The sequence below is a fragment of the Lissotriton helveticus genome, chromosome 4_1, assembly GCF_964261635.1.
Source record: "Lissotriton helveticus chromosome 4_1, aLisHel1.1, whole genome shotgun sequence".
In the NCBI taxonomy this organism is placed as follows: domain Eukaryota; kingdom Metazoa; phylum Chordata; class Amphibia; order Caudata; family Salamandridae; genus Lissotriton; species Lissotriton helveticus.
Window position 1 is genome coordinate 622,712,907 of NC_136063.1, and position 24,829 is coordinate 622,737,735.

Below are 24,829 nucleotides of genomic sequence, written 5' to 3' on the forward strand. Positions count from 1 at the left end.
GAGTTGCCAAAAGACGAAAATTAGATCTATGAACCACAGACACAAGCTGCATTATTACAAGTTCTTGGCCTATCACACCCCAATTAAACAGCACAGAAAAGGTCCACACAGCACAGACCGCTGCCTAAGATACAACACTTACCCTGCAGTGGTAGGGTTCTGCCGCCTGATGCACTGGTTCTGTCTAGAAGTATTTTAACACATCTTTAATGACAGGCCACATAGTGACTCCTGGTGCAGTGGTTGCATTGCTGGTTTATGGCCGGCTCGTCCCTGCGATGGCTAGGAGATACACAGGAATAATCTTATGCCTAGCTAAGCGACATATGGCGATGCATTGACAACGAGATAAGGGACCCACCATAGCCAGTTGGTTGCACAACATGGCAATGTACGTTGAAAGAGCAGAGGACTATTCAGTGCTGCAACTTGTCTCCTCCAGACCAACAAACATTTGGGGTCAGCAGCATGTATTCCTCGACCAGACGGATGCCCTTCAAGATGTGCTATGTCTCCAGATGTACCACCCATGACTAGCCAACCTGCCACTCCAACCACGGCACTCGAGTGCACGGGTGCGTCAGGTCCCCAACAAGCTGTGCTATAAATTAACCCATGGCTTTGTACCGCTGGGACACACACAGCCACTTCTACCTCAAGTTTTGTGTCCTATTGTCAATCTGCTTTAGACTTCCTGCTCCACTCTATCATGCTTCTTTCTGGTTGTAAAAACTATGAAAAATAAAAAGGTTTTAAATGTTGCCTAGGAAATCTATTTTATTACCTCTTTTTAGGTAAAAATATTGACATGGAATACGATTTTGTATGGAATAAGTAACTTGTAATTAAAAATAAGCAAAAGCTAAAATAAAACCAAAATGTTATTTAGAACATTGCAGAATTTCAGACTGTTATTGCATGTCTTGTCAGTTTGATGACTCCGTTCAAGTTAAACTTCATTTCTAAGGTTAACAGACCTGCTGTTCCGACTGAGAAGTGTTTGAAGGAGAGTATCTTCCTGCAGCATCCACATCATCTGCTTCATCGTCAGAAATCTTGAACTCCAGGTCTTCTGTGTACCGCTTTCTTTTCACCTGCCTGCTGGAGCGTCTCTTCTGAAAATATAAATTATTGATATTTCTTTTAAGTACAAAATTGAGGAAAAGCTCAAGGCTAAAATCTTGGTGTATTTGGAATACATGTGTGATGCACACAGCTAGCCTAGTATATCCATACAATGACATCTAAGCAGGGAGTGCAGCAAAATACTCCTGAGAAAGACAAAAATGCTGCAGCAGGGTGTTTAGCTTGGATATTTCTCAATACAGTAATCAAAACAGATCCTGCTAAAAAAAAAAAGGGAGACCCCATGATACTGAAAAGGAAAGAGCATACAAGTCAATAAACTGTATTCTCAGTTTAGCAGCCACAGTTTCAATTTCGAGCTTCCTCATATAAAGCGCTAAACCAGTATATATGTGATGGCCAAACAGCAGCTATTCCTTGTTGGAGAAGTTCTCAGCAATTAAGGTATTGGGGGGTTGCTACTAGTGACATTTTCAAATGGTTTTGAATTAAGATTACACTAATTGGTCTTTCATAGAGAACGACAAAACAAGGATTTGCAATGCAACAGGTCTCGCATTTGCGAGAGTTAAGCTATTGGCATTGTAAATGAGAATGCCTTTTTATTTATATGCTTTGATAATTAACACATAAATAAAAGGCAGTGTCATTTACAATGCCAGTAGCTCAAACTCTTGTAAATTCGAGATCTATTCAAAGAAGCGTCGCCATTGTCCAGGGCTGCTTAGAAAGTGAAAGCGTGCATGGAGCGCTGAATGTTGCAGGAAAGCAGGTCATGCCTGCAGTAGGAGAAACCATTTAAAACAAGCATTTGCAATGCAATAGGTCTGGCATCAACACAGTTTGAGGTATAGGTATTGTAAATGACAATTTTTTTATTTATGTGTTGGTTTTGAAAATAGCAAAATTAATAGCTTTGTCATTTACTATGCCAATAGTTATAACTTTCGCAAATGTGACACCTATAGCATTTGTAATGCAATATGTGTTGTATTTACGTGACTAAGATGTATTGATATTACAAACAATAGCTTTTAATTTTTTTAAAATAATTAATACTTAAATAAAAGATCGTGAGCGTGATACCGAAACACGTAGATCTGCTCGCTTTTTGCCTAGAAGATGAAAACATGGCAACTAATGAATGCTGGTAACTATTACTGGAGTACGTCCCGTTTTTCCTCTGGCTGGGGGAATTGTGAAGAGTTAAATACAAGTTTTTGTAATTTAATAATGGCAATAGCTTAAACTTTTGTAAATAACTTTTGTGAAGATATTGTTCAGTGTATTTTATTGTGACGAAAATCCAAGAATAGAAGTGAAATATTAACATCTTTTTGTGACATTTGTAATAAAGCTTGAAACATTGATGCTGTGGTGGCGCCGAGTGATGTGGTGGTGGTGGCGCCGAGTGATGTGGTGGTGGTGGCGGCGACGAGTGATGTGGTGGTGACGAGTGATGTGATGTGATGTGGTGGTGGCGAGTGATGTGGTGGTGGTGGACGACGTGGTGGTGGTGGTGGACGACGTGGTGGTGGTGGACGACGTGGTGGTGGACGACGACGTGGTGGTGGTGGACAACGTGGTGGTGGTGGACGACGTGGTGGTGGTGGACGACGTGGTGGTGGTGGACGACGTGGTGGTGGTGGACGACGTGGTGGTGGTGGACGACGTGGTGGTGGTGGTGGTGGACGACGTGGTGGTGGTGGACGACGTGGTGGTGGTGGACGACGTGGTGGTGGTGGACGACGTGGTGGTGGTGGTGGACGTGGTGGTGGTGGACGTGGTGGTGGTGGTGGACGTGGACGTGGTGGTGGACGTGGTGGTGGTGGACGTGGATGTGGTGGTGGAGGACGTGGACGTGGACGTGGTGGTGGACGTGGACGTGGTGGTGGACGTGGACGTGGTGGTGGACGTGGACGTGGTGGTGGATGTGGACGTGGTGGTGGATGTGGTGGTGGTGGACGTGGTGGTGGTGGACGTGGTGGTGGTGGACGTGGTGGTGGTGGACGTGGTGGTGGTGGACGTGGTGGTGGTGGACGTGGTGGTGGACGTGGTGGTGGTGGACGTGGTGGTGGTGGACGTGGTGGTGGTGGACGTGGTGGTGGTGGACGTGGTGGTGGTGGACGTGGTGGTGGTGGACGTGGTGGTGGTGGACGTGGTGGTGGTGGACGTGGTGGTGGTGGACGTGGTGGTGGTGGTGGACGTGGTGGTGGTGGTGGACGTGGTGGTGGTGGTGGACGTGGTGGTGGTGGACGTGGTGGTGGTGGACGTGGTGGACGTGGTGGTGGTGGACGTGGTGGTGGTGGACGTGGTGGTGGTGGACGTGGTGGTGGTGGACGTGGTGGTGGACGTGGTGGTGGTGGACGTGGTGGTGGTGGACGTGGTGGTGGTGGACGTGGTGGTGGTGGACGTGGTGGTGGTGGACGTGGTGGTGGTGGACGTGGTGGACGTGGTGGTGGTGGACGTGGTGGTGGTGGACGTGGTGGACGTGGTGGTGGTGGACGTGGTGGACGTGGACGTGGTGGATGTGGTGGACGTGGTGGTGGTGGACGTGGTGGACGTGGTGGTGGTGGTGGTGGACGACGTGGTGGTGGTGGACGACGTGGTGGTGGTGGTGGACGTGGTGGTGGACGTGGTGGTGGTGGTGGACGTGGACATGGTGGTGGACGTGGTGGTGGTGGACGTGGTGGACGTGGTGGTGGTGGTGGTGGACGACGTGGTGGTGGTGGACGACGTGGTGGTGGTGGTGGACGTGGTGGTGGACGTGGTGGTGGTGGTGGACGTGGACATGGTGGTGGACGTGGTGGTGGTGGACGTGGATGTGGTGGTGGTGGAGGACGTGGACGTGGTGGTGGACGTGGACGTGGTGGTGGACGTGGAGGTGGTGGTGGACGTGGAGGTGGACGTGGACGTGGTGGTGGACGTGGACGTGGTGGTGGACGTGGACGTGGTGGTGGACGTGGACGTGGTGGTGGACGTGGTGGTGGACGTGGTGGTGGTGGACGTGGTGGTGGTGGACATGGTGGTGGACGTGGTGGTGGACGTGGTGGTGGTGGTGGATGTGGTGGTGGTGGACGTGGTGGTGGTGGACGTGGTGGTGGTGGACGTGGTGGTGGTGGACGTGGTGGTGGTGGACGTGGTGGTGGTGGACGTCGTGGTGGTGGACGTGGTGGTGGACGTGGTGGTGGACGTGGTGGTGGACGTGGTGGTGGTGGTGGACGTGGTGGTGGTGGTGGACGTGGTGGTGGTGGACGTGGTGGTGGTGGACGTGGTGGTGGTGGACGTGGTGGTGGACGTGGTGGTGGTGGACGTGGTGGTGGTGGACGTGGTGGTGGTGGTGGACGTGGTGGTGGTGGTGGACGTGGTGGTGGTGGTGGACGTGGTGGTGGTGGACGTGGTGGTGGTGGACGTGGTGGTGGTGGACGTGGTGGACGTGGTGGTGGTGGACGTGGTGGTGGTGGACGTGGTGGTGGTGGTGGACGTGGTGGTGGTGGTGGACGTGGTGGTGGTGGACGTGGTGGTGGTGGACGTGGTGGTGGTGGACGTGGTGGTGGTGGACGTGGTGGTGGTGGACGTGGTGGTGGTGGACGTGGTGGTGGTGGACGTGGTGGTGGTGGACGTGGTGGTGGACGTGGTGGTGGTGGACGTGGTGGTGGACGTGGTGGTGGTGGACGTGGTGGTGGTGGACGTGGTGGTGGTGGACGTGGTGGTGGTGGACGTGGTGGTGGTGGACGTGGTGGTGGTGGACGTGGTGGACGTGGTGGACGTGGTGGTGGTGGACGTGGTGGACGTGGTGGTGGTGGTGGTGGACGTGGTGGTGGTGGTGGACGTGGTGGTGGACGTGGTGGTGGACGTGGTGGTGGACGTGGTGGTGGACGTGGTGGTGGACGTGGTGGTGGACGTGGTGGTGGACGTGGTGGTGGTGGACGTGGTGGTGGACGTGGTGGTGGTGGTGGACGTGGTGGTGGTGGTGGACGTGGTGGTGGTGGTGGACGTGGTGGACGTGGTGGTGGACGTGGTGGTGGTGGACGTGGTGGTGGTGTGTGGACGTGGTGGTGGTGTGTGGACGTGGTGGTGGTGGTGGACGACGTGGTGGTGGTGGACGACGTGGTGGTGGTGGTGGACGTGGTGGTGGACGTGGACATGGTGGTGGACGTGGTGGTGGTGGACGTGGTGGTGGTGGTGGTGGACGACGTGGTGGTGGTGGACGACGTGGTGGTGGTGGTGGACGTGGTGGTGGACGTGGTGGTGGTGGTGGACGTGGACATGGTGGTGGACGTGGTGGTGGTGGATGTGGTGGTGGTGGAGGACGTGGACGTGGTGGTGGACGTGGACGTGGTGGTGGACGTGGAGGTGGTGGTGGACGTGGAGGTGGACGTGGTGGTGGACGTGGACGTGGTGGTGGACGTGGACGTGGTGATGGACGTGGACGTGGTGGTGGACGTGGTGGTGGACGTGGTGGTGGTGGACGTGGTGGTGGTGGACATGGTGGTGGACGTGGTGGTGGACGTGGTGGTGGTGGACGTGGTGGTGGTGGATGTGGTGGTGGTGGACGTGGTGGTGGTGGACGTGGTGGTGGTGGACGTCGTGGTGGTGGACGTGGTGGTGGACGTGGTGGTGGACGTGGTGGTGGACGTGGTGGTGGACGTGGTGGTGGACGTGGTGGTGGTGGTGGACGTGGTGGTGGTGGTGGACGTGGTGGTGGTGGTGGACGTGGTGGTGGTGGTGGACGTGGTGGTGGTGGACGTGGTGGTGGTGGACGTGGTGGTGGTGGACGTGGTGGTGGTGGACGTGGTGGTGGTGGACGTGGTGGTGGTGGACGTGGTGGTGGTGGTGGACGTGGTGGTGGTGGACGTGGTGGTGGTGGACGTGGTGGTGGTGGACGTGGTGGTGGTGGACGTGGTGGTGGTGGACGTGGTGGTGGTGGACGTGGTGGTGGTGGACGTGGTGGTGGTGGACGTGGTGGTGGTGGACGTGGTGGTGGTGGTGGACGTGGTGGTGGTGGACGTGGTGGTGGTGGACGTGGTGGTGGTGGACGTGGTGGTGGTGGACGTGGTGGTGGTGGACGTGGTGGTGGTGGACGTGGTGGTGGTGGACGTGGTGGTGGTGGACGTGGTGGTGGTGGACGTGGTGGACGTGGTGGTGGTGGACGTGGTGGTGGTGGACGTGGTGGTGGTGGACGTGGTGGACGTGGTGGACGTGGTGGTGGTGGACGTGGTGGACGTGGTGGTGGTGGACGTGGTGGACGTGGTGGTGGTGGTGGTGGACGTGGTGGTGGTGGTGGACGTGGTGGTGGTGGTGGACGTGGTGGTGGACGTGGTGGTGGACGTGGTGGTGGACGTGGTGGTGGTGGACGTGGTGGTGGACGTGGTGGTGGTGGTGGACGTGGTGGTGGTGGTGGACGTGGTGGTGGTGGTGGACGTGGTGGACGTGGTGGTGGACGTGGTGGTGGTGGACGTGGTGGTGGACGTGGTGGTGGTGGACGTGGTGGTGGTGTGTGGACGTGGTGGTGGTGTGTGGACGTGGTGGTGGTGTGTGGACGTGGTGGTGGTGTGTGGACGTGGTGGTGGTGTGTGGACGTGGTGGTGGTGTGTGGACGTGGTGGTGGTGTGTGGACGTGGTGGTGGTGTGTGGTGGTGGTGGTGGACGTGGTGGTGGTGGTGGACGTGGTGGTGGTGGACGTTGTGGACGTGGTGGTGGTGGTGGACGTGGTGGTGGTGGTGGACGTGGTGGTGGTGGTGGACGTGGTGGTGGTGGTGGACGTGGTGGTGGTGGACGTGGTGGTGGTGGACGTGGTGGTGGTGGACGTGGTGGACGTGGTGGTGGTGGTGGACGTGGTGGTGGTGGTGGACGTGGTGGTGGTGGTGGACGTGGTGGTGGTGGATGTGGTGGTGGTGGTGGATGTGGTGGTGGATGTGGTGGTGGTGGTGGACGTGGTGGTGGTGGTGGACGTGGTGGTGGACGTGGTGGTGGTGGACGTGGTGGTGGTGGACGTGGTGGTGGTGGTAGACGTGGTGGTGGTGGACGTGGTGGTGGACGTGGTGGTGGTGGGCGTGGACGTGGTGGGCATGGAGGTGGTGGTGGTGGTGGTGGTGGACGTGGTGGTGGTGGTGGACGTGGTGGTGGATGTGGTGGTGGTGGTGGACGTGGTGGTGGTGGTGGACGTGGTGGTGGATGTGGTGGTGGTGGTGGACGTGGTGGTGGTGGACGTGGTGGTGGTGGATGTGGTGGTGGTGGTGGACGTGGTGGTGGTGGTGGATGTGGTGGTGGTGGTGGACGTGGTGGTGGTGGACGTGGTGGTGGACGTGGTGGTGGACGTGGTGGTGGACGTGGTGGTGGACGTGGTGGTGGACGTGGTGGTGGACGTGGTGGTGGACGTGGTGGTGGTGGGCGTGGACGTGGTGGTGGACGTGGTGGTGGACGTGGTGGTGGACGTGGTGGTGGACGTGGTGGTGGACGTGGTGGTGGACGTGGTGGTGGACGTGGTGGTGGACGTGGTGGTGGACGTGGTGGTGGACGTGGTGGTGGGCGTGGACGTGGTGGTGGTGGTGGACGTGGTGGTGGTGGTGGACGTGGTGGTGGTGGTGGACGTGGTGGTGGTGGTGGACGTGGTGGTGGTGGTGGACGTGGTGGTGGTGGACGTGGTGGTGGTGGACGTGGTGGACGTGGTGGTGGTGGACGTGGTGGTGGTGGTGGACGTGGTGGTGGTGGTGGACGTGGTGGTGGTGGTGGACGTGGTGGTGGTGGATGTGGTGGTGGTGGTGGATGTGGTGGTGGATGTGGTGGACGTGGTGGTGGACGTGGTGGTGGACGTGGTGGTGGTGGACGTGGTGGTGGACGTGGTGGTGGTGGTGGACGTGGTGGTGGACGTGGTGGTGGTGGTGGTGGGCGTGGACGTGGTGGTGGTGGTGGACGTGGTGGTGGTGGTGGACGTGGTGGTGGACGTGGTGGTGGACGTGGTGGTGGACGTGGATGTGGTGGTGGACGTGGTGGTGGACGTGGATGTGGTGGTGGACGTGGATGTGGTGGTGGACGTGGATGTGGTGGTGGACGTGGATGTGGTGGTGGACGTGGATGTGGTGGTGGATGTGGTGGTGGACGTGGATGTGGTGGTGGACGTGGATGTGGTGGTGGATGTGGTGGTGGACGTGGATGTGGTGGTGGACGTGGTGGTGGACGTGGATGTGGTGGTGGTGGACGTGGATGTGGTGGTGGACGTGGTGGTGGTGGACGTGGTGGTGGTGGAGGAGATGGGTGTGGTGGTAATCCTGCAGGAGTCTGCCAGCAGGCTGTGCAAAATTCAGCAGCGCCTCTAGGCGCTTGTTGCAATGCACGGACTTCACACAGAATTTGACATCATGGTATAGTACACAATAAAACATTTCTTAGCACATACTTAAATTAGAGAGCTCAAAAGAGTCTTTCGGCATCTCTGGCACCATAAACCTTTAAGAAACGAGACCAGAACGGGTAGGAATGCGTACGACGGAAGATCATAACACCCCCACCCCCCCACTCCACTTCTAAAGAGGACACAAGGAATTCTTTGGGTGAAACAAAAGGACCCTATAAAACTTGTGCTTATCTCGAGGAAGTGCATTCCTCGAAGGCTCTCTGAAGACTGGCAGAAACGCATGAATGAGGCCCCAGCAACAACACAGGTTGTTTATGGGCCGTTACCAGAGCTCTCAGACAATACAGCTCAAGAAATCACGAGCTGACCCCAAAGACTGTTTAAACATGTGCCCAGAACAGAAAAAAGGCGAGACCTATTGGCTATGCCAATGCTTGTTAAAGTGAGGCAAAGCCATGACAGACCCTAGCTAGGCTTCCAGGTGGCTTTTGTTTATCTCAAATTACTTTGGCACCTTGAAGTTAACAGAGGATGAGGCGTACTGGCTGTAGCGTTCAACCCTGAAGCTGGGGGGACTGGGTTGGAGCTTCGGCTGAAGCCTCCCATTCTAAAATTAACAAGTTACTTAATCTCTCCGTGCCTAAAAAATATCAATGTGTCTGTCTGAAATGCAACGAGTGGTCCTGTTACACCTTCGGCTCGACTTCGCGCTTTAAAAAAAGTGTCCAAAAAAAAGGGGTATTGTCATGCCTAGTTCCCGAGGCCTCACCGTGAGCATTGTTTGCAGTTCTGAGGGGAGGGGCGCGGCTTGAGTGGGTCGTCCGGTTGTTTGGAGTTGGAAGGTTCGCCTCGAGACTGGCCGCCCGAGGGCAGATCCCCGGACAGAGAAGTACAGCACAGTACAGAATTAGCAACTGAAAACATTTAACCCGTGAATTATTAAGTTCGAGAGCACATTTTTACTTTGCAGAAGGGGTCTATGGAATTAATGTGTGATGGGGGGCTTCACATGAAATGTTTTCAAGACCACTGCTGTAGGATAATGTGAGGGTCCCGACGGCATGGACAGGCTTAACTTGTGAAGTAGTGTTCTATCGGTGAAGTGAGGGGTGTTAGACAGGCACAATGAACATACCTGTTAAACCAATATACCCGTGAAACACAGACAGTGCGGAATGCGTGACTCCAGGAGCCGGTTCCCAGATGTTACAGGAGTGGCAGGAAAGCAAACTATCTTCTAATCGGGTTACAAAAGTGCAGCAGAGTGTGGACTGGACAGGCTGCACAAACACACGACGACCCCCCACGCCACACCAAAGAAGCCCATGTGTCCATACTAACGGGCTCCTGGGCTGCCAGGCACTGGGCATCGCCAAGTCTATGTAGACTCTAATAAAAAAAACAAGACAACGCCACTGGAAGCGTAGCGAGTAGGGGGGAGGTGAGTAGTGCTTTGGGTAGAGGCTAGAGTGAACAAGCGATGCGCGCTCTGTGCTGGTGGAGGCCATTAAAGGAAGGGGGCGGAGAGGAGTCTGTGAGAACTCGCGGCAGAGATCAAAGGAAGGGTGGGAGGGACATTGGCGAGCGAGCATATGGGGCTTGAGGGGGTGTGCAGCCTGGTGAGCTGAATGCGTGTGGCAGCAGAGGTGGAGCGCGGATCACGCACAAAGTGTCTGGTGGCAAATGGAAGCTGTGCACAATGCGCGTGGTTGTGCTCACATGCACTGTACCCGATCCGCACTTCGGGTGCACTTTTGAAAGCCCTTCCTCAAATCTCGCCAAAGCATCCGTAACAGAATGGCTTAAGCGAGACCTACAAAATAGTGCTTACAGACTAAAAAACTCACTGTGTAACAACCGAAGTAAAAGGGCCAGTGCTCATGGGAGGTTACAAATGAAGGTAAGGCAGTACTAAGGAGGGACTAACAAGCCTATCTAAGTATCACAAGCCAGCATTTACAAGGGGCAATGACACAAGCTAATAAATATGGGCGGAGAGTGAGCAGGGCTTCTATTCTATACTCCAATACAGCATGGCTCGCACAGCGCCTGTGTTGCCCAGGCTCGACCTAAAAAAACACAGAATATTTAGTGCACAAAAATGTTTGGGTTCCATGCTTGTTTTTTAGGATTGAGCAAGGGTATGCAATGAATTAAATCTACAGAAAGCAAGCCAGGCTCCATGTATCAGAAGTACGAAATTTCCTACAAACTAAGTATGGAACTTTGTTGTTCCTGCTTGATATACACATTTTATCCTAGATTACAAGTTTCTTAGTTTTTCCTCGGGGTCTTCAGTTTGAGGAATTCAGACTACCTCCCCACTGTGCCACGTACACTGCCCATGACTGTACGAATGTCTTCCATTGGCCAGTGTCAATGTCTTTGTCTATCTGTGCCACAATGTCCCTCCAGGGCCCTGTACCAGAGCATTCCAACACTGTAAGAGAACTGTACAAGAGCATACCAGGAATGTACTATTACAAAAAAAACGCCCACCACGTTTCTAGATGGGCATACGAGAATATGGTTTAATTAAATAACTGTGCCTGAATACATTATTAATGTGCAATAAAAAAAAGCCTTAGCTCCTTCATCTAATGCCCCCAACACCTATTCCAGTCTTACCCGTGGAATGTGTCAACTGTCATTTATTTAGTTGCATAATCGATTACGGAGTGTGAAGAGGTATTTGAGAATACTGTTAGATACACCAGCCGACTTGTTCAGCAATCATGGCAACAAGTGATCAAATGGATATATTGGTGCAACAGTAGTAAAACAACTAAAAGTGTCTAATACTATATTTTACTCTACAGTCTGACCTGAATCTAAGCAAGATAGTAGGACAAAGGGCATTTTCTGAAGGTTTTCTCAAAGCCTGCACAAGCAAAAAGTAAGTGTATAAATATAGACCGTAAAACCAATTACAAACACCAAAATGGGCTACAAATTGAGACTGAATGGATCAGTCCGATGTTCTGGAAAACGCAGTAGCCTAGCTACAGCCCAAGATACGAATTGAGGACGTTGAAAAAAATAAGTTCAATCACCAGAAAACAATGAAATAGTGTAGTAACATCACAGTGAATTGTGTGCCTTTCCAGAGCTCTGAATAAACCATACATTCAGATAGGGTTAAGCGGAGTATCATCATTACAAAATAGAACTTGAAAGACTGGAATAGTATCCAATGAACATGTCTGGGAGATAACAAAAAGCACACATTCCCCAAAACATGAATGAAAGGTACCAGTTTCAAAACTGCTAATTGTATAAAGAAATAGACACGCCACCTAAAAGGCAGCAAGGGAGCAGTTTAGTAAATAGAAACAAATTGGAAAAGAAAGGGATAAAACCTTGAACCAAAACTGACCAATATAGCCCAATCTCAAATGCCAACAAACTAACTGAGAGAAAAGCCATGGGACAAAGGATATTCAGTGATGGCATCACTGGCAGCGGTAAAGATACACTACTGCCACAGATGTAAACATTCAGAGAGCAGATCTGCGAAAAATAGTTTATCATACCAAAGAAACACTGGAAGCAGTGGGGCACCTGAAAGAGGGTGTTGGAGGAATGCATAACAAAAGGTGGCTTTCAGAAGTAGTATACCAAAATGGAAAAGAAGGTATAAATTGTCAAGGACAGTTCAGAGAAATAATTCGAGATTCCTCAGAATCCATAAAAGGACAGATGGTCCATCTGCAAAGCTGTTCCTTTAAGAGTTAACATTACAGAACAAAGGACTTTCTGGCATTCATATCTACTGAATGAGCACACAAGGCATCGACACAGCAGCCCCCCCCCCCCCCACCCCACGAGGCGCATGGCCAAGTGACATAATAGCAAAGTTCCTAAACTATCACAAGAACAGCATTTTGCAATGTCTTAAACCGTTGTGCCCTAATTCGAGAATCAAACAATCGCAATCTTCCTTGACTACACAAGTTTGAAATCTTCAGAAATCGTTTTAGCTAGTAAAACAGCGGAGGAAACCAATGAACGTACAAATACATGGTAATGTACCTGGTAAAATTAAAAGAGCTCCCCACCTTACTTCAGCACAGATCCAATAATAGTCAAACATGGGAAATATCACAACAACTTCAAATCAAAAGAAACAGAGAACAGACAAAAGGGGAGATAATTAAACTAGGTGTGAATGATGAAACCAGGGCCACAACGAGATCTGGAAAAGAAAGCATAAAGAGCTGTAGAGAAATAGGCAGAGAAACTGCAGAAGTGCAACTGACTGCAAAAGATGAGAAACTTTTCACGGCACTGCATATCAATAAGAAAACACGAAGGAAAAGACTGAAAACAACAGCAGAAGATGACAATGCCCCATCACCCAGACAACAGGCCAGAGACAACAACTGAGCCAGATAAAAGTTAAATAAACAGCTTTGATAAATTATACTACACCAATCATTCATAGGTTAAGCACATGGAAGGTAAGAAAAAGACAAGTAGAACCGTACAAGGATATCTGCTATAAATAGTATTGGTAGGCCGGTGGTTCCCAATCTGTGCATCATAGCTTCCTGGTGTGCCGTAAAAACTAGCCTGGGGAGCTGTGCACCAAGCACTTTAAAGCATTTAATGTTGAAAGGTTTGCTGGCTTCAGTTAAACTAATTAGACTTACAGGCATGATGTCGATGATTTCTAAGTGGCATGGGTAAAGCTGGAAATGTAGTGCCTAATTGATGGCATGTCGAGGGATACGACCTCCATATTTCACTGGATCCCCATGTTCCAACACTCCCAAAGTAAGCAGAAGAAGCCTGATTAAATTGGTTTGCTCAATAGTTTCGTTTTTAATACCATCCTGCTAATTTGCATTTTATATTTTCTACTTTTTCTGTATTTTAGATCGAAGTACGCTGTCTATTTTAAGGAGCTGTCAATATGATGATTATATATACACAACGTATTTATGTTAGGATCGATAAGTTTGAGAGGGTTCTCTAAACTAAAAAAAAGGCATGGGCAAAGAAGTGTAAGTAGGAATAATTTATTAAACCGCCACCTTAGTAATACGAAACACCCTGCGTATATGATTATACCTCTATTTTCAGGGAGAAAAATGAAAGTACTCATGAGGCCGGGCTTACTTAAAAAAAAAAAAAAAATGTAACGTAGTGGGGAGCCGCAGCAAACAGCTCAAGGGAGCTGCGGGGCGAAAACGTTTGGGAACCAATGTGGTAGGCGGAAAAGAATGGGGTAAATTAAAGGTACTGGGAGGACAATATAGCACCAAATCTGCTTTCTGCTGAAAGGATAGATAGAATGTGCAGGCTGGCTCTTGCCAATCTTGTGCAAATCACCATAACAGCCTTGAACCCATGATTTTTGTGGACACAGCATCAGGTTAATGTTTAAGACACCTGTCCACAGGAGGCAGGATGTTAAGATGGAAGCTTATACTAGTTCTAGCCCAAAAAAAAAAGAGCAAGACGGAGAGGTATGATAAACACACACAATCTAATGAGGCCCGACTCGTACCACTGCGAGTTGTGGGGTGGGGGGCTGGCAAAGGGATCAGACTAGAATTAAAATAGGCAGTTAAACAAATATTAACAACAGTAATGTCAGTGAGCACACCGATTATTCAAAATGAAAGAGCGCACTCTTATCTGAAAACAGTAGGAAAGATTGTTTCTTGCAGGAAACATGCTTGACCACCAAAGAAATGGGAAAACTGTGCGAACGATGAAGGGGGAAATTTACAAAGCTACAAATTCAGCATATGCCTGTGGGATAATGATATGGTGGTGCTAGGAAATCCTTTTGAAGGCGTACAGCACAGTGGCAGACAAAGAAATATATGTATGATGTGGAAATATGCATGTAAGTAGGGACTAAACAGACAGCAAACAATTCTCTGAAGGAATCCATGACAAAGGGATACCATTTTAAAGTCCCCTTGCTAGAGCAAGAAACAAATAACAGATTGCATCAGGACAGATAGACATCCAGCCTAGGAAAGCGTTAATCCCAAAAGCACTTGATGCTGATTAACATGGTAGGACTGTTAGAGGAGTAGAGAACGCAACATCCACAAGACACAGAATATCGCACATGGTCCATTCTGATCACACTCCACTGCTTGTGGTGTTTGTAAAGCCTAAAGCATAAGTGAGGGTACCCTCTTGGCAAATAGTACACAAATAGTATGTGGGGAGGAAGCACACTACCTCTCATCCCAGGACATAGCACACCATTGCATTCTGGTAAACGTAGTACGCTTACTTGAAAGTTGCTGTCGTTTTTCACCAGAATAGTTGCAGGTAGTGCTGTCATCTCTAGACATATGTGTTTCTGGGTTTACCCCTTCATCAGAAGAGAGCAGAGAAAGTAATCTGGAGTTCCTGAAAAGCTGCCCAAGTCTTGACAGGCTACAATATTACTCCACAGGCACACAAGTGAATCCCAGGTGAGCTAGTTAGCATGCTGGCACAGGGGGCCTTTTAAACACAAATGGTATATAATCACATTTTGAAAGCAATTGGTGAACAGCATCAATTTGAGCCACAGAATCGGAAGCATTCTAAAAGACAAAATGAAAACAGAGCAAGCCTGGGGAGAGCTTAAGAGACGTACTAATACAAACATGAGATAAAAAGGAAGAGCTACTAATGTGGTTGCCCAACAGGGATTGTCCTCAAGACATGACAATTGGCCTGAGAGGGTAGAACAGGGTAAGCACCCACTTAAATCGGAATAAACAAAGGCATACAACTCCATCTGGCAACACTAAAACCATTGCAGACCACAGACGAAAAAGTTAAAGAGGCCACGTTGAGCAGTGTCAGGTTAGGCAGAGTGACAAGAGCCCAGAAAGATGCTAGAAGCCCGCCGGACAAAAGAAAACATAATAGCACCTTTAACAAACTTCTTCCATTAGTTTCCAATACAAATGATAGGCAAACTCGTCGAATGCACAGTATTCTGGTATACTACACCTTTTGATATACTTCGATCAGAGGCAACTGTAGTCAATATAAAGAGCACGAAATTGACGAACAGATTAGTCATGGAAACACTAGTTCACACTGATTAATGTGGATTTTTACCACACCGAAACAAACTAACTTTAAACGTCTGACACAAGATACACAGTCTAGAAATAGTAGACAAGCACTACGTTCTAGCAATCTGGACCATGGGAAAAGCATTCGGCTGGACAGATCTGTTTATGGTACTAAAACAAATGGGCTTTGGAGCTCTATGCTTAAAATTGATAATACCGTTGCATACTATTCTATGAGTGAAAACACACAAGACAGATGACAGAAGTTTGACAGAAAGAAAAAAACAAGCATTTACAATGAAATAGGTCTTGCAATGACATTGTTTTGAGCTATTGGGATTGTAAATGTTATTGTTTTTTTCCCCTTCAGGAAGCATTAATCAAATGGTGGAATGTGCTCGGTCCAGCCCCCTGCAAAGGAGGGGAGAGAATCACTGCTGGTGAGGTTCCGTTCCGCCTTCTGGCTGCCCACTGTACTTCAGCCTCACGGCGCACAGATTCATAATGTGTACCACAAACATAATAGCGTGTTAACTGCCTACAGAGCGCTCATCTCACTGCACAGGACTCCAAACCCGGAGTACACGGGTGCACATACACTTAACACTATTATGCCTCACAGTGCAGAAAGCTCACCTCACTCACCATGCAAGCTCACTGTATACAGGCTCAAACTGTGAACCGTGAGCACTGGAATACAATGCTCTCACTGTTTACAGGGCGCCCATCTCACTGCACAGGACGCCGACCTGTAGTACACGTGTGCACACACACATACACTGAACACCAACACGCCTCACAGGGCAGAAAGCGCACCTCGCTCACCATGTGAACCACGAGCACCCGAATACGCTCTCGCTGTTTACAAGGCGCCCATCCCATCTCACTGCGCAGGACGCCGTCAAGCAGTGCACGTTGCACCAAGTGTACAGATATTGTACTGGACAACAGCACGCCTCAGTCACAGTGGAGAGAGCACACCGACCCTTGCTCACAAGCGTCCGCACACGCACGCTGCTCCCTCCTTGTGCATTGCACACCCGTGCTTACTGTGCACGGCGCTCTGCCAGGACCGGGCTTCTCCCCCTTTAATCCCTGATCTGCTTGGGGCTGATGGAGGGGTCAGGAAAGTTCCCAGAGCATCAGTTTCCAGCATAGCACTCGGACCACAGCAGGGGAAGCGCGGGCTACGGGAGCCCTTATTGTGCAGGCAGAGCTGAGTAACTCAAGGGACCGTCTGCAAAGAGCACCCCCTTGCATGAAGCGCTCAGTCAAGGTGTTATTTTTGAAAAACAACAATGGTCCCAAGCAAAAGTAATAATGAACGAATAACATATAGACAGAGTCAATCTATATTTATAGGACAGACATGTCCAGCCGGACAGGGGTCTTCCAGAGATTTTACTCAGTATTTATGTATTGAAATCACATAGAGAATACCTTCCAACAATCAACCAAAGTGGACAACAAGCCTGTGTCCAGTACTGACAGAGCGAGTACAAGTGGTGATGTAGACAGCAGAGAAGGGCTTCGTAAGGCAAAAACAGCGTTACTCTATAAATAGTACAATTGTACAGAGTATAACATAAATGCACTAGACATTTCAGTAGTAATCACATTTCAGTTCAAGTGCATAAATAGTCGACGGCGTTTCGGACCCCTATAAAGTATCAGGGACCATCATCAGGACAAATACAATGAAAAGCCTTAGATTAATTAAGCCTCTAAATGCCGGGTCGCCTCAAGACGGAGAGGCTGACTCCTAGGCAACAGTTACAGCCGCGAGCCCAGAATCGGGATGCGGGAGCCGCGGACAAAGTATTTCCGTCGGCTGGCCAGGATACCGGATCAGTCGGCTAGAATGATTCCCTGGCGTCATTCTAGACGACTGATCCGGTATCCTGGCCAGCCGACGGAAATACTTTGTCCGCGGCTCCCGCATCCAGATTCTGGGCTCGCGGCTGTAACTGTTGCCTAGGAGTCAGCCTCTCCGTCTTGAGGCGACCCGGCATTTAGAGGCTTAATTAATCTAAGGCTTTTCATTGTATTTGTCCTGATGATGGTCCCTGATACTTTATAGGGGTCCGAAACGCCGTCGACTATTTATGCACTTGAACTGAAATGTGATTACTACTGAAATGTCTAGTGCATTTATGTTATACTCTGTACAATTGTACTATTTATAGAGTAACGCTGTTTTGCCTTACGAAGCCCTTCTCTGCTGTCTACATCACCACTTGTACTCGCTCTGTCAGTACTGGACACAGGCTTGTTGTCCACTTTGGTTGATTGTTGGAAGGTATTCTCTATGTGATTTCAATACATAAATACTGAGTAAAATCTCTGGAAGACCCCTGTCCGGCTGGACATGTCTGTCCTATAAATATAGATTGACTCTGTCTATATGTTATTCGTTCATTATTACTTTTGCTTGGGACCATTGTTGTTTTTCAAAAGTATGCTCCCCATGGTCCCGACAGACTAAACTGGGGTCCCTTGTTGCTATAAAATTCAGTCAAGGTGTTAGCCACAGCAGCCAGTGAGGTAAGGCACCCATTCCATCTCACTGCACAGGATGCCGTCCAGCAGTGCACATTGTACCAAGTGCACAGACCCTGTACTGGACAACAGCTTGCCTCAGTCACAGTGCATAGAACACACCGACCCTCGCTCAGAAGCCTCACTCACTCTTCACATCTCTCATGACGTCCCCCCCCGTAGTCCGCACAGCACCCCCGTTATTTAAATCACACTCACTGCACACCCTCTCACCAGCTGTTTGCCATGCACTTCTTACTGTTTACATGACTAAGCACACGCACGCTGCTCCCTCCTTGTGCATTGCACACCCGTGCTTACTGTGCACGGTGCTCTGCCAGGACCAGTCTTCTCCCCCTTTAATACCTGGGCAAATTTAAACAAGCTGAAACAGGGTGTGCCGGCAACTCCACCCGCTCCCCCGTTCATACTCGGCAAAGTGAGGTCAACGTGTATAACGAGCTGCAAACAGGACTTGGGGAGAAACAGCAGAGAGAGTGGGGTGGGGGTGGAGGAAGGAGGGAAGGGAAAGAAAAGACATGCGTGAACTCTCCCTGAACCTTCCCTTGACACGCCTCCTCACATAACAGAACCACCATAAAACTGAGAGACACCGTAGACTCTGTGTCCCAAAGGCATGTACAAAAAAGCCACAGGGCAGTAATGAAAAACTCTGCAGAGCAATCAGTAGACAGGGTTTTAAATAAATATTGACAATGCCCGATAGAAAGCCTGGGCGGGATTACAAGTCCTTCTCCTAAAATAATTTAACCCCAATATGTCTCGCTACGCGAGCAACACATGCACGCTGCAACGCTAGGCGAGACCTATAAAGGGCTACGCGCTATACAGCCACAAGTCACATTTCAGTATACAGAGACACAGAGATTAGGTATCCGAATAGGCACAGCATTTCAATGTATGGGGCTGACACATTGACGAATGTTAATGACAAAGACAGATCAGTGCCAGTGCTCTTAGGATGGTTGTATGATGGTACAACGCATGCCTGTACCACGCGGTCTCTACCACGACCGCATCTTTACCACAAATGCCATTACCACACAATTTTGTGGTAAAGACATTAAAAAGGGGCATGCGGGCTAAGGATCATTCCCCTGCCAACTGTCCCTTTTTACTGCCCTGCCCCCTAACAATGTAATCCACACTCCAAAAACTACCCCAACCCCAGCTCCCCTGCCCTAAACCCCAAATAATCCCCAACATCAAAAACTACCCTAACCCTGCTCTGTAAACTGTTCCTTCTCCCCCTGCTGTGAGCCTAAAAAATAAACCCACACCACAAAAACTACCCCAACCCAGCCCCCTTGCCCTGAGCCCTAAAAATGATACCCTAAATACCTAAACTACCCCAATCCAGCTATCTGCCCTGTAAACTGTCCCTTTTCCCCCCAGGTTAGCCCTAAAAACTGTCCCCACCTTACAAAACTACCCAACCCCCTCCTTAGTCCTAAAACCTACCGCCACCCCGAAAAACTGCCCTCTTCAACCCCAAGACCACGCCATAACTCCATTTACCTCCCTATGTCCTCTCCCAAGGCCAGAGTCTTCCTCTTTTCCCCTTCCTGTGCCCCCGCTCGGCAACTGGACAGCGCATTGCCTTAACCACGCATATGCATGGTTAAGGCACATGTGGTGTACAGCTTGCGGGAAAACGGCATGCATGGCTCAGCCTGCGTTGTTAAGGCTGTCTCCCCTTAGGATTAGTAGAAAAAAACTTTAGAACAATGTCAGTTGTCGAGTCAACCGGAATAAGTCACAGTCGCCCCCTTCAAGGCAGATAGCCAAATTAGACAAGAGACACTAAGGGATTTAGGGGTACAATTGAAGACAACTAGCTTTCACAATATAGAGATACAGGTGTCAGAAACAACAGAATTGAGAAACGGGCACAAAATGGGAAAGACCTTTAGGGATCGTAACAACCAATAGCATTCTGGAAAACACTACATCCATCTATAATGGACTTCATTGGCACTTGCCAACATTTTCATCCTAACAAGGTGCCCGTGTGCCCTGAAAAAGTTGACTGACACTGCAGGAATATTCAAAGAGCTGGGCCAACTATTTTTTCACTCAGGTGCAGCAGAGAGGCTGAAGACAAAAAAAGGGGGGGGCTGGGACCACTATACCGCGAATTATAGTACACGACTGTCAAACTACTGCATGCAGCTTAATGAGTAACGGATTAACCCCAATGGGAAGACTGTACTCTACCGTACGCATGAAGGAGGGGGATGGGTGAAATATTAATGATACATAATCAGGTGCCTCATCACCACCCGTATATCATACAAAACACGGCTAAAGACATGGAACAGTGAAAAAGGTAGAAAGCATTTCCTTCATACTGGACTTGCAGATCTGAAATTTGCAAATATTCTTAAAAATTCAAAGATATGGCTAAAGCACAATAGAGGGCAGGGAATGCGAAACAGAGAGAACTATACCAAAATAACACATTTTTCACATTTAACTGAGCCAGTTTCTGCAATACATTAAGCCATATAAGTGGCTTTCCTGGGAGTCGAAGGCTAAGTCAGCACTGCTTGGCCTGGCTTCAGAGGAGAAGGGAATGAAGGGAGAGAAGCAGCACAACACCCCCATAACACTGATGGAACTCCACTGTTTCCCACTGCCAACTCACACCATCTTAAAAAATAGCTGCATCATATACAAAGTCTGCACAACTAGAACCTCCTGATTATCTGGCTGACAAGTTCTCCATCTAAGCTGCCTTATCCCTAGGATCATGTCATACATAGACATACATGATTACACAGAAGTAACACATATGCAAATATATGATTAAACTACTGCTCTTTATTAGCAATTACATTTTTGGTCTACACCGTACTCAATTGTACTTGAGGAGTGTGCAAATGATACACTGCACCGTATATTTTGCATGCTGAATACCCCAATGCACAACCTTTGGAGAGTTAGTTCACACCTTTTTAGGTCGAGCCTGGGCAACGGATGCGTTGCTCTGCGAGACATGCTGTATGAAGCTCTGGCCATCTTTTGAATTGGCTCCTGTTACTGTCCTTTCTAAATCATTGCTTTTCATTCATGAATAGGCTTAGTAGTCCCCCTTGGTACCACTTTGTCTGCATTTGTAACCTCCCACGAGGACTGGACTTTTTACTTGTATTATTACACAGTCTGTTTCGGTTTTATCTAGGCTGTGAGAACTATTTTCTACAATGATTTTCCCCTATTCCACCCTCTATGTGCTTTCCTACAAGCAGCACACCGCCCGTTTTTATTTCAATTACTAACGGTGGTCCACTTTAACTATAGCAGCCGAGTTTCTTTATTTACTTTAGCAGCGCATCCGCTTTAAGTACAGTGGCCGCGCTTCTTGATTAATTTAATTTGGTGGCTCGTCCGCTTTAGCTTTAGTGACCGTGCTATGGAACTTTTTTTTCCAAGCAGTGAAATCCCCCATACCATGCTTTCACTTCCTTGTGGCTGCGCCCTTTTCTTTAGACGCTGCTGCTGTATTCAGATTACAGCGAGCCGGGTTTAAAGAAAGGGGCGTTCCCACCATTAAAGTGAAAACACATCATGGGGCGCTTTCGATAACTGTTTTGAAGCTAAGTGAGATCTACCCATGACAACCAAAAATTCTTTGCCTCACATCATTGCTTCCTTTTTTACTTTACCTGTCCTGTTTCAAACCAATACTATGAGCAGCCTTGGGGCCAAGAGACCACTTGTTGGTGAACAACATACTACATGACACGTTGTATCCTACTGTGATTCATACAAAAATGGGGGTTCAAATATTCATACTCTTAGAGTAGCTGTGGTGGCCAAGTATGGATTTTGTTGCAGAAAATATTAAAGGTATACGAGGAGAAAAAAGAATGGTCATGGATTCTTTGCGGATTGATCGGACTGAGAGATGGCCTATGCAGAACATATTAATTTGAAGGTTTATGTAATGTGACTGCTGATGTGTGAGGAAACCCCAACGTTGGAGCAATTATTCAATGTACTCTATGTATTTAGAGTCCCACCAGACATTGTCCATGGGCTGTTAAATAGTTGAGCCGGTAAGGTTTCAACCCTAAAAGGCTAATATATTTTAAGCTTTCCTACAACAACTCTACTTTAAAATATTTATTAAGTAGTAGTATGAGGAGGACCTCAAATTGCAAGAGTTCCACTATTGGTTCGTAATTCTATCCCATGATTTGGTTACATATGCTACTGCGCCCAAGGCCATGATAGATGCTCATTTTCACTCTGTTATTTTGCAACTAATTGACAGAAGGTAGAAAGGCTCTATGACAAAAACCTCACTGATAGTAGGACGAAAGGCCCTGTGTCAAAGACCTTTCAATAATTTTCAGACGAACATGTAGCACATCATAGTATTAGTGTACCAGGTATACAGTAGGGAAGCACGGGTGTATTTGTTGCTCAATTTGCTCCTGTAGGAAGCTTGGCTTGGTGCACACTTACTTAAGTGAAGCACCTTGCACTAATCCAGACAACCCTTATGGAGATTTTAGTGGTCTTAGACAAGTGTTAAGCAGCGTGTGTTTACCAGATCTAATCATGTAGTGTAGGTTAAACGAAAGATAACCACACAGTGTATTTATAAAATATGTTTATTTATTATTTACTATGCAACACTCACTATCTCCTACCCGAAGATAAACAAAATTATACACAATACTTCAATTGCAAACAGGTAAGTAAGCACAATACTCAGTAGTCTCCAAGGGAAGACCAAACCATGTACTAAGAAAGTGGAATGCGAACTGCGACCGAAGTCGGGACTTGGATCAGGAGACTCAGAAGAGCTGGGGACACAAGGAACCATCCAAGGTAAGTACCCAGGAACCCCACAGAGGTTGTGTGCACAGTGGGAAAACAGCCCCGTACTCAATACAAGTTAACAGGAAAGTCGTGGTTGCCGTTTTAAAGAAGGAGGACCCTTCCCAGTGAACCCTGAAGAAACCCCATGGAAGACAGAAGATTGGAGAGGCACCCTCCGTGGATACCCGAGGAAGCAGGATACCTACAATAGGGGACGCCAGACCACAATGAAGGACTTCAGAAAAGATGACGCTGGCGAAGACTATGCAAGTGTGCAAGAATCCAAGATTGGATTCTTGAAGAGAAGAACCTGCAAGTAGAGGGTGAGTCTATGCCACCTGGAGGATGACCAGGAGGCATTGAAGAGCAATGACGACTGAAGCTGCAGGAGTGGGGACAGTGACATTGAAAGGGGGGGCGGGGGTAGTCTGTGTTTGGCGGGAGCACCAACAAGCCTTGGCAGCAGCAACAGACATGGTTAACTATAAAGGAGCAACGTTGGGACCAGCAAGTTCCAAGGGACTCACTGAGGAAGAGTCAGAGCAGGCCGTGAGCAAGGAGGGGAGCCCACTGAAGCAGGAGAAACACCCTCGAGAGGTGCCACAAGCCAAAGGCACAGGAGTCCCGGGAGGAACTAGAGCAGCTCACCAAACATGAAGGCCTACGGGGCAGAGGATGCTGTGAGGCCAAAGATCTCTGGAGTGTAGAGCCAACAAGCATTGGCAACGGCATGTCGACATGGTGCACAGGGGTTCGGTCTCAGCAGTTCCAATGAGGGATACTGGCCCCAAACTTGCTGAGAGGACAGGCCAGGCTTCGAGGGAGTCGAGGAACCAGCACCTGTGTTGCGGGGCCTTTCGAAGTCCGTGGGATGTCACGAGCAGCAGACCGGTCAGCTTCATTGCAAGCCTGCAGGTGAAGGGGAGTGACTCCTTCACTCCGAGAGAGATTACTTCGGGTGCCCTTGATGCCCACAAGTCTGTTGAAGATCCTGGAGAAGCACAGACGCCGACGACAAAGAAAACTTGCAGAAAATTCCCAGGAGTACTGGGGCTCCCCAGAGACGCAGCCCAGTGCATTGAATCATACCTCCAACACCGATAACGGGGCTGGGGTATGATTCCAACATGTTTGATACCAAGGTTCGGCCAAGCCACTATAAAGTTAGCGATTGCGTAAAGACACATGGCCACTATATCTATCAAAATGGTTTACTGCACTTACAAAGCCTGGTGAATCGACCTCGGGGGTTTGAAGGGATGTCTGGCTAATTCAGGGGTACCCTCACATTTATAACCTAGCACCCGGCCTTCAGTATTGAAAGACCTGCCTTAGGTGTGACTTATAGGCTTGAAGTGTAGAAACCTCAGATATAAGGAAACATCTGTCATAAGTGGTGCTATCACCCGCTTACACAGGCAGCAATGGCAGGCCGGTAGTCACAGTTTGAGTGGTCTTCCATGGGTGGCACAATACATGCGGCAGCCCATGGGAGATCCCTGGTGTACCTATGCCCTGGGTACCTTGGTACAATATAGAAACTTACAGTGGTACACCAGTAGCCAATTGTGGAGGTACAAAAGTACTTACCATGTCAAATTTAGAGAGGAAGCACAGTGACTTTGGACTAGATTAGCAGGATTCCAGCCAGACTAGAACGAAAAGAAAAACACATACCAACACAAGCAGAAAGTGGCGATAAACAAGAAAGCAGATCCTACTTTCCTGCAGTTTCTTTCAGAGAGTAAACAGCCACCCCCCCAATTAAAAGACATTTCAACTTCATTGAAGTTCATTTTTGTACTCATTACTTTAAAAAAAATAAAAAATTAACCATTTTCTGTACTCTCACATGTGTATGTATACACAGATGGCCCCCGTGATGGGCATGTACTGGCATGCAGCAAATGATACCTTTTAGTGTTATGCCATGGGCATTACAAACACCTGTGAG

At 49.3% G+C, this 24,829-nt stretch overlaps 1 protein-coding gene across 4 annotated transcripts in view; it reads right to left on the reverse strand.

Moving 5' to 3' along the window:
- Positions 1-24,829, reverse strand: part of CHD7 (chromodomain helicase DNA binding protein 7) — a 771,490-nt gene that overhangs the window by 261,670 nt on the left and 484,991 nt on the right. For all 4 annotated transcript variants that reach the window (XM_078687262.1, XM_078687261.1, XM_078687264.1 and 1 more), the window contains exon 5: positions 978-1,115. In XM_078687262.1, the coding sequence (XP_078543388.1) occupies positions 978-1,115 (138 nt within the window). The remainder of the gene's footprint in view (positions 1-977; positions 1,116-24,829) is intronic.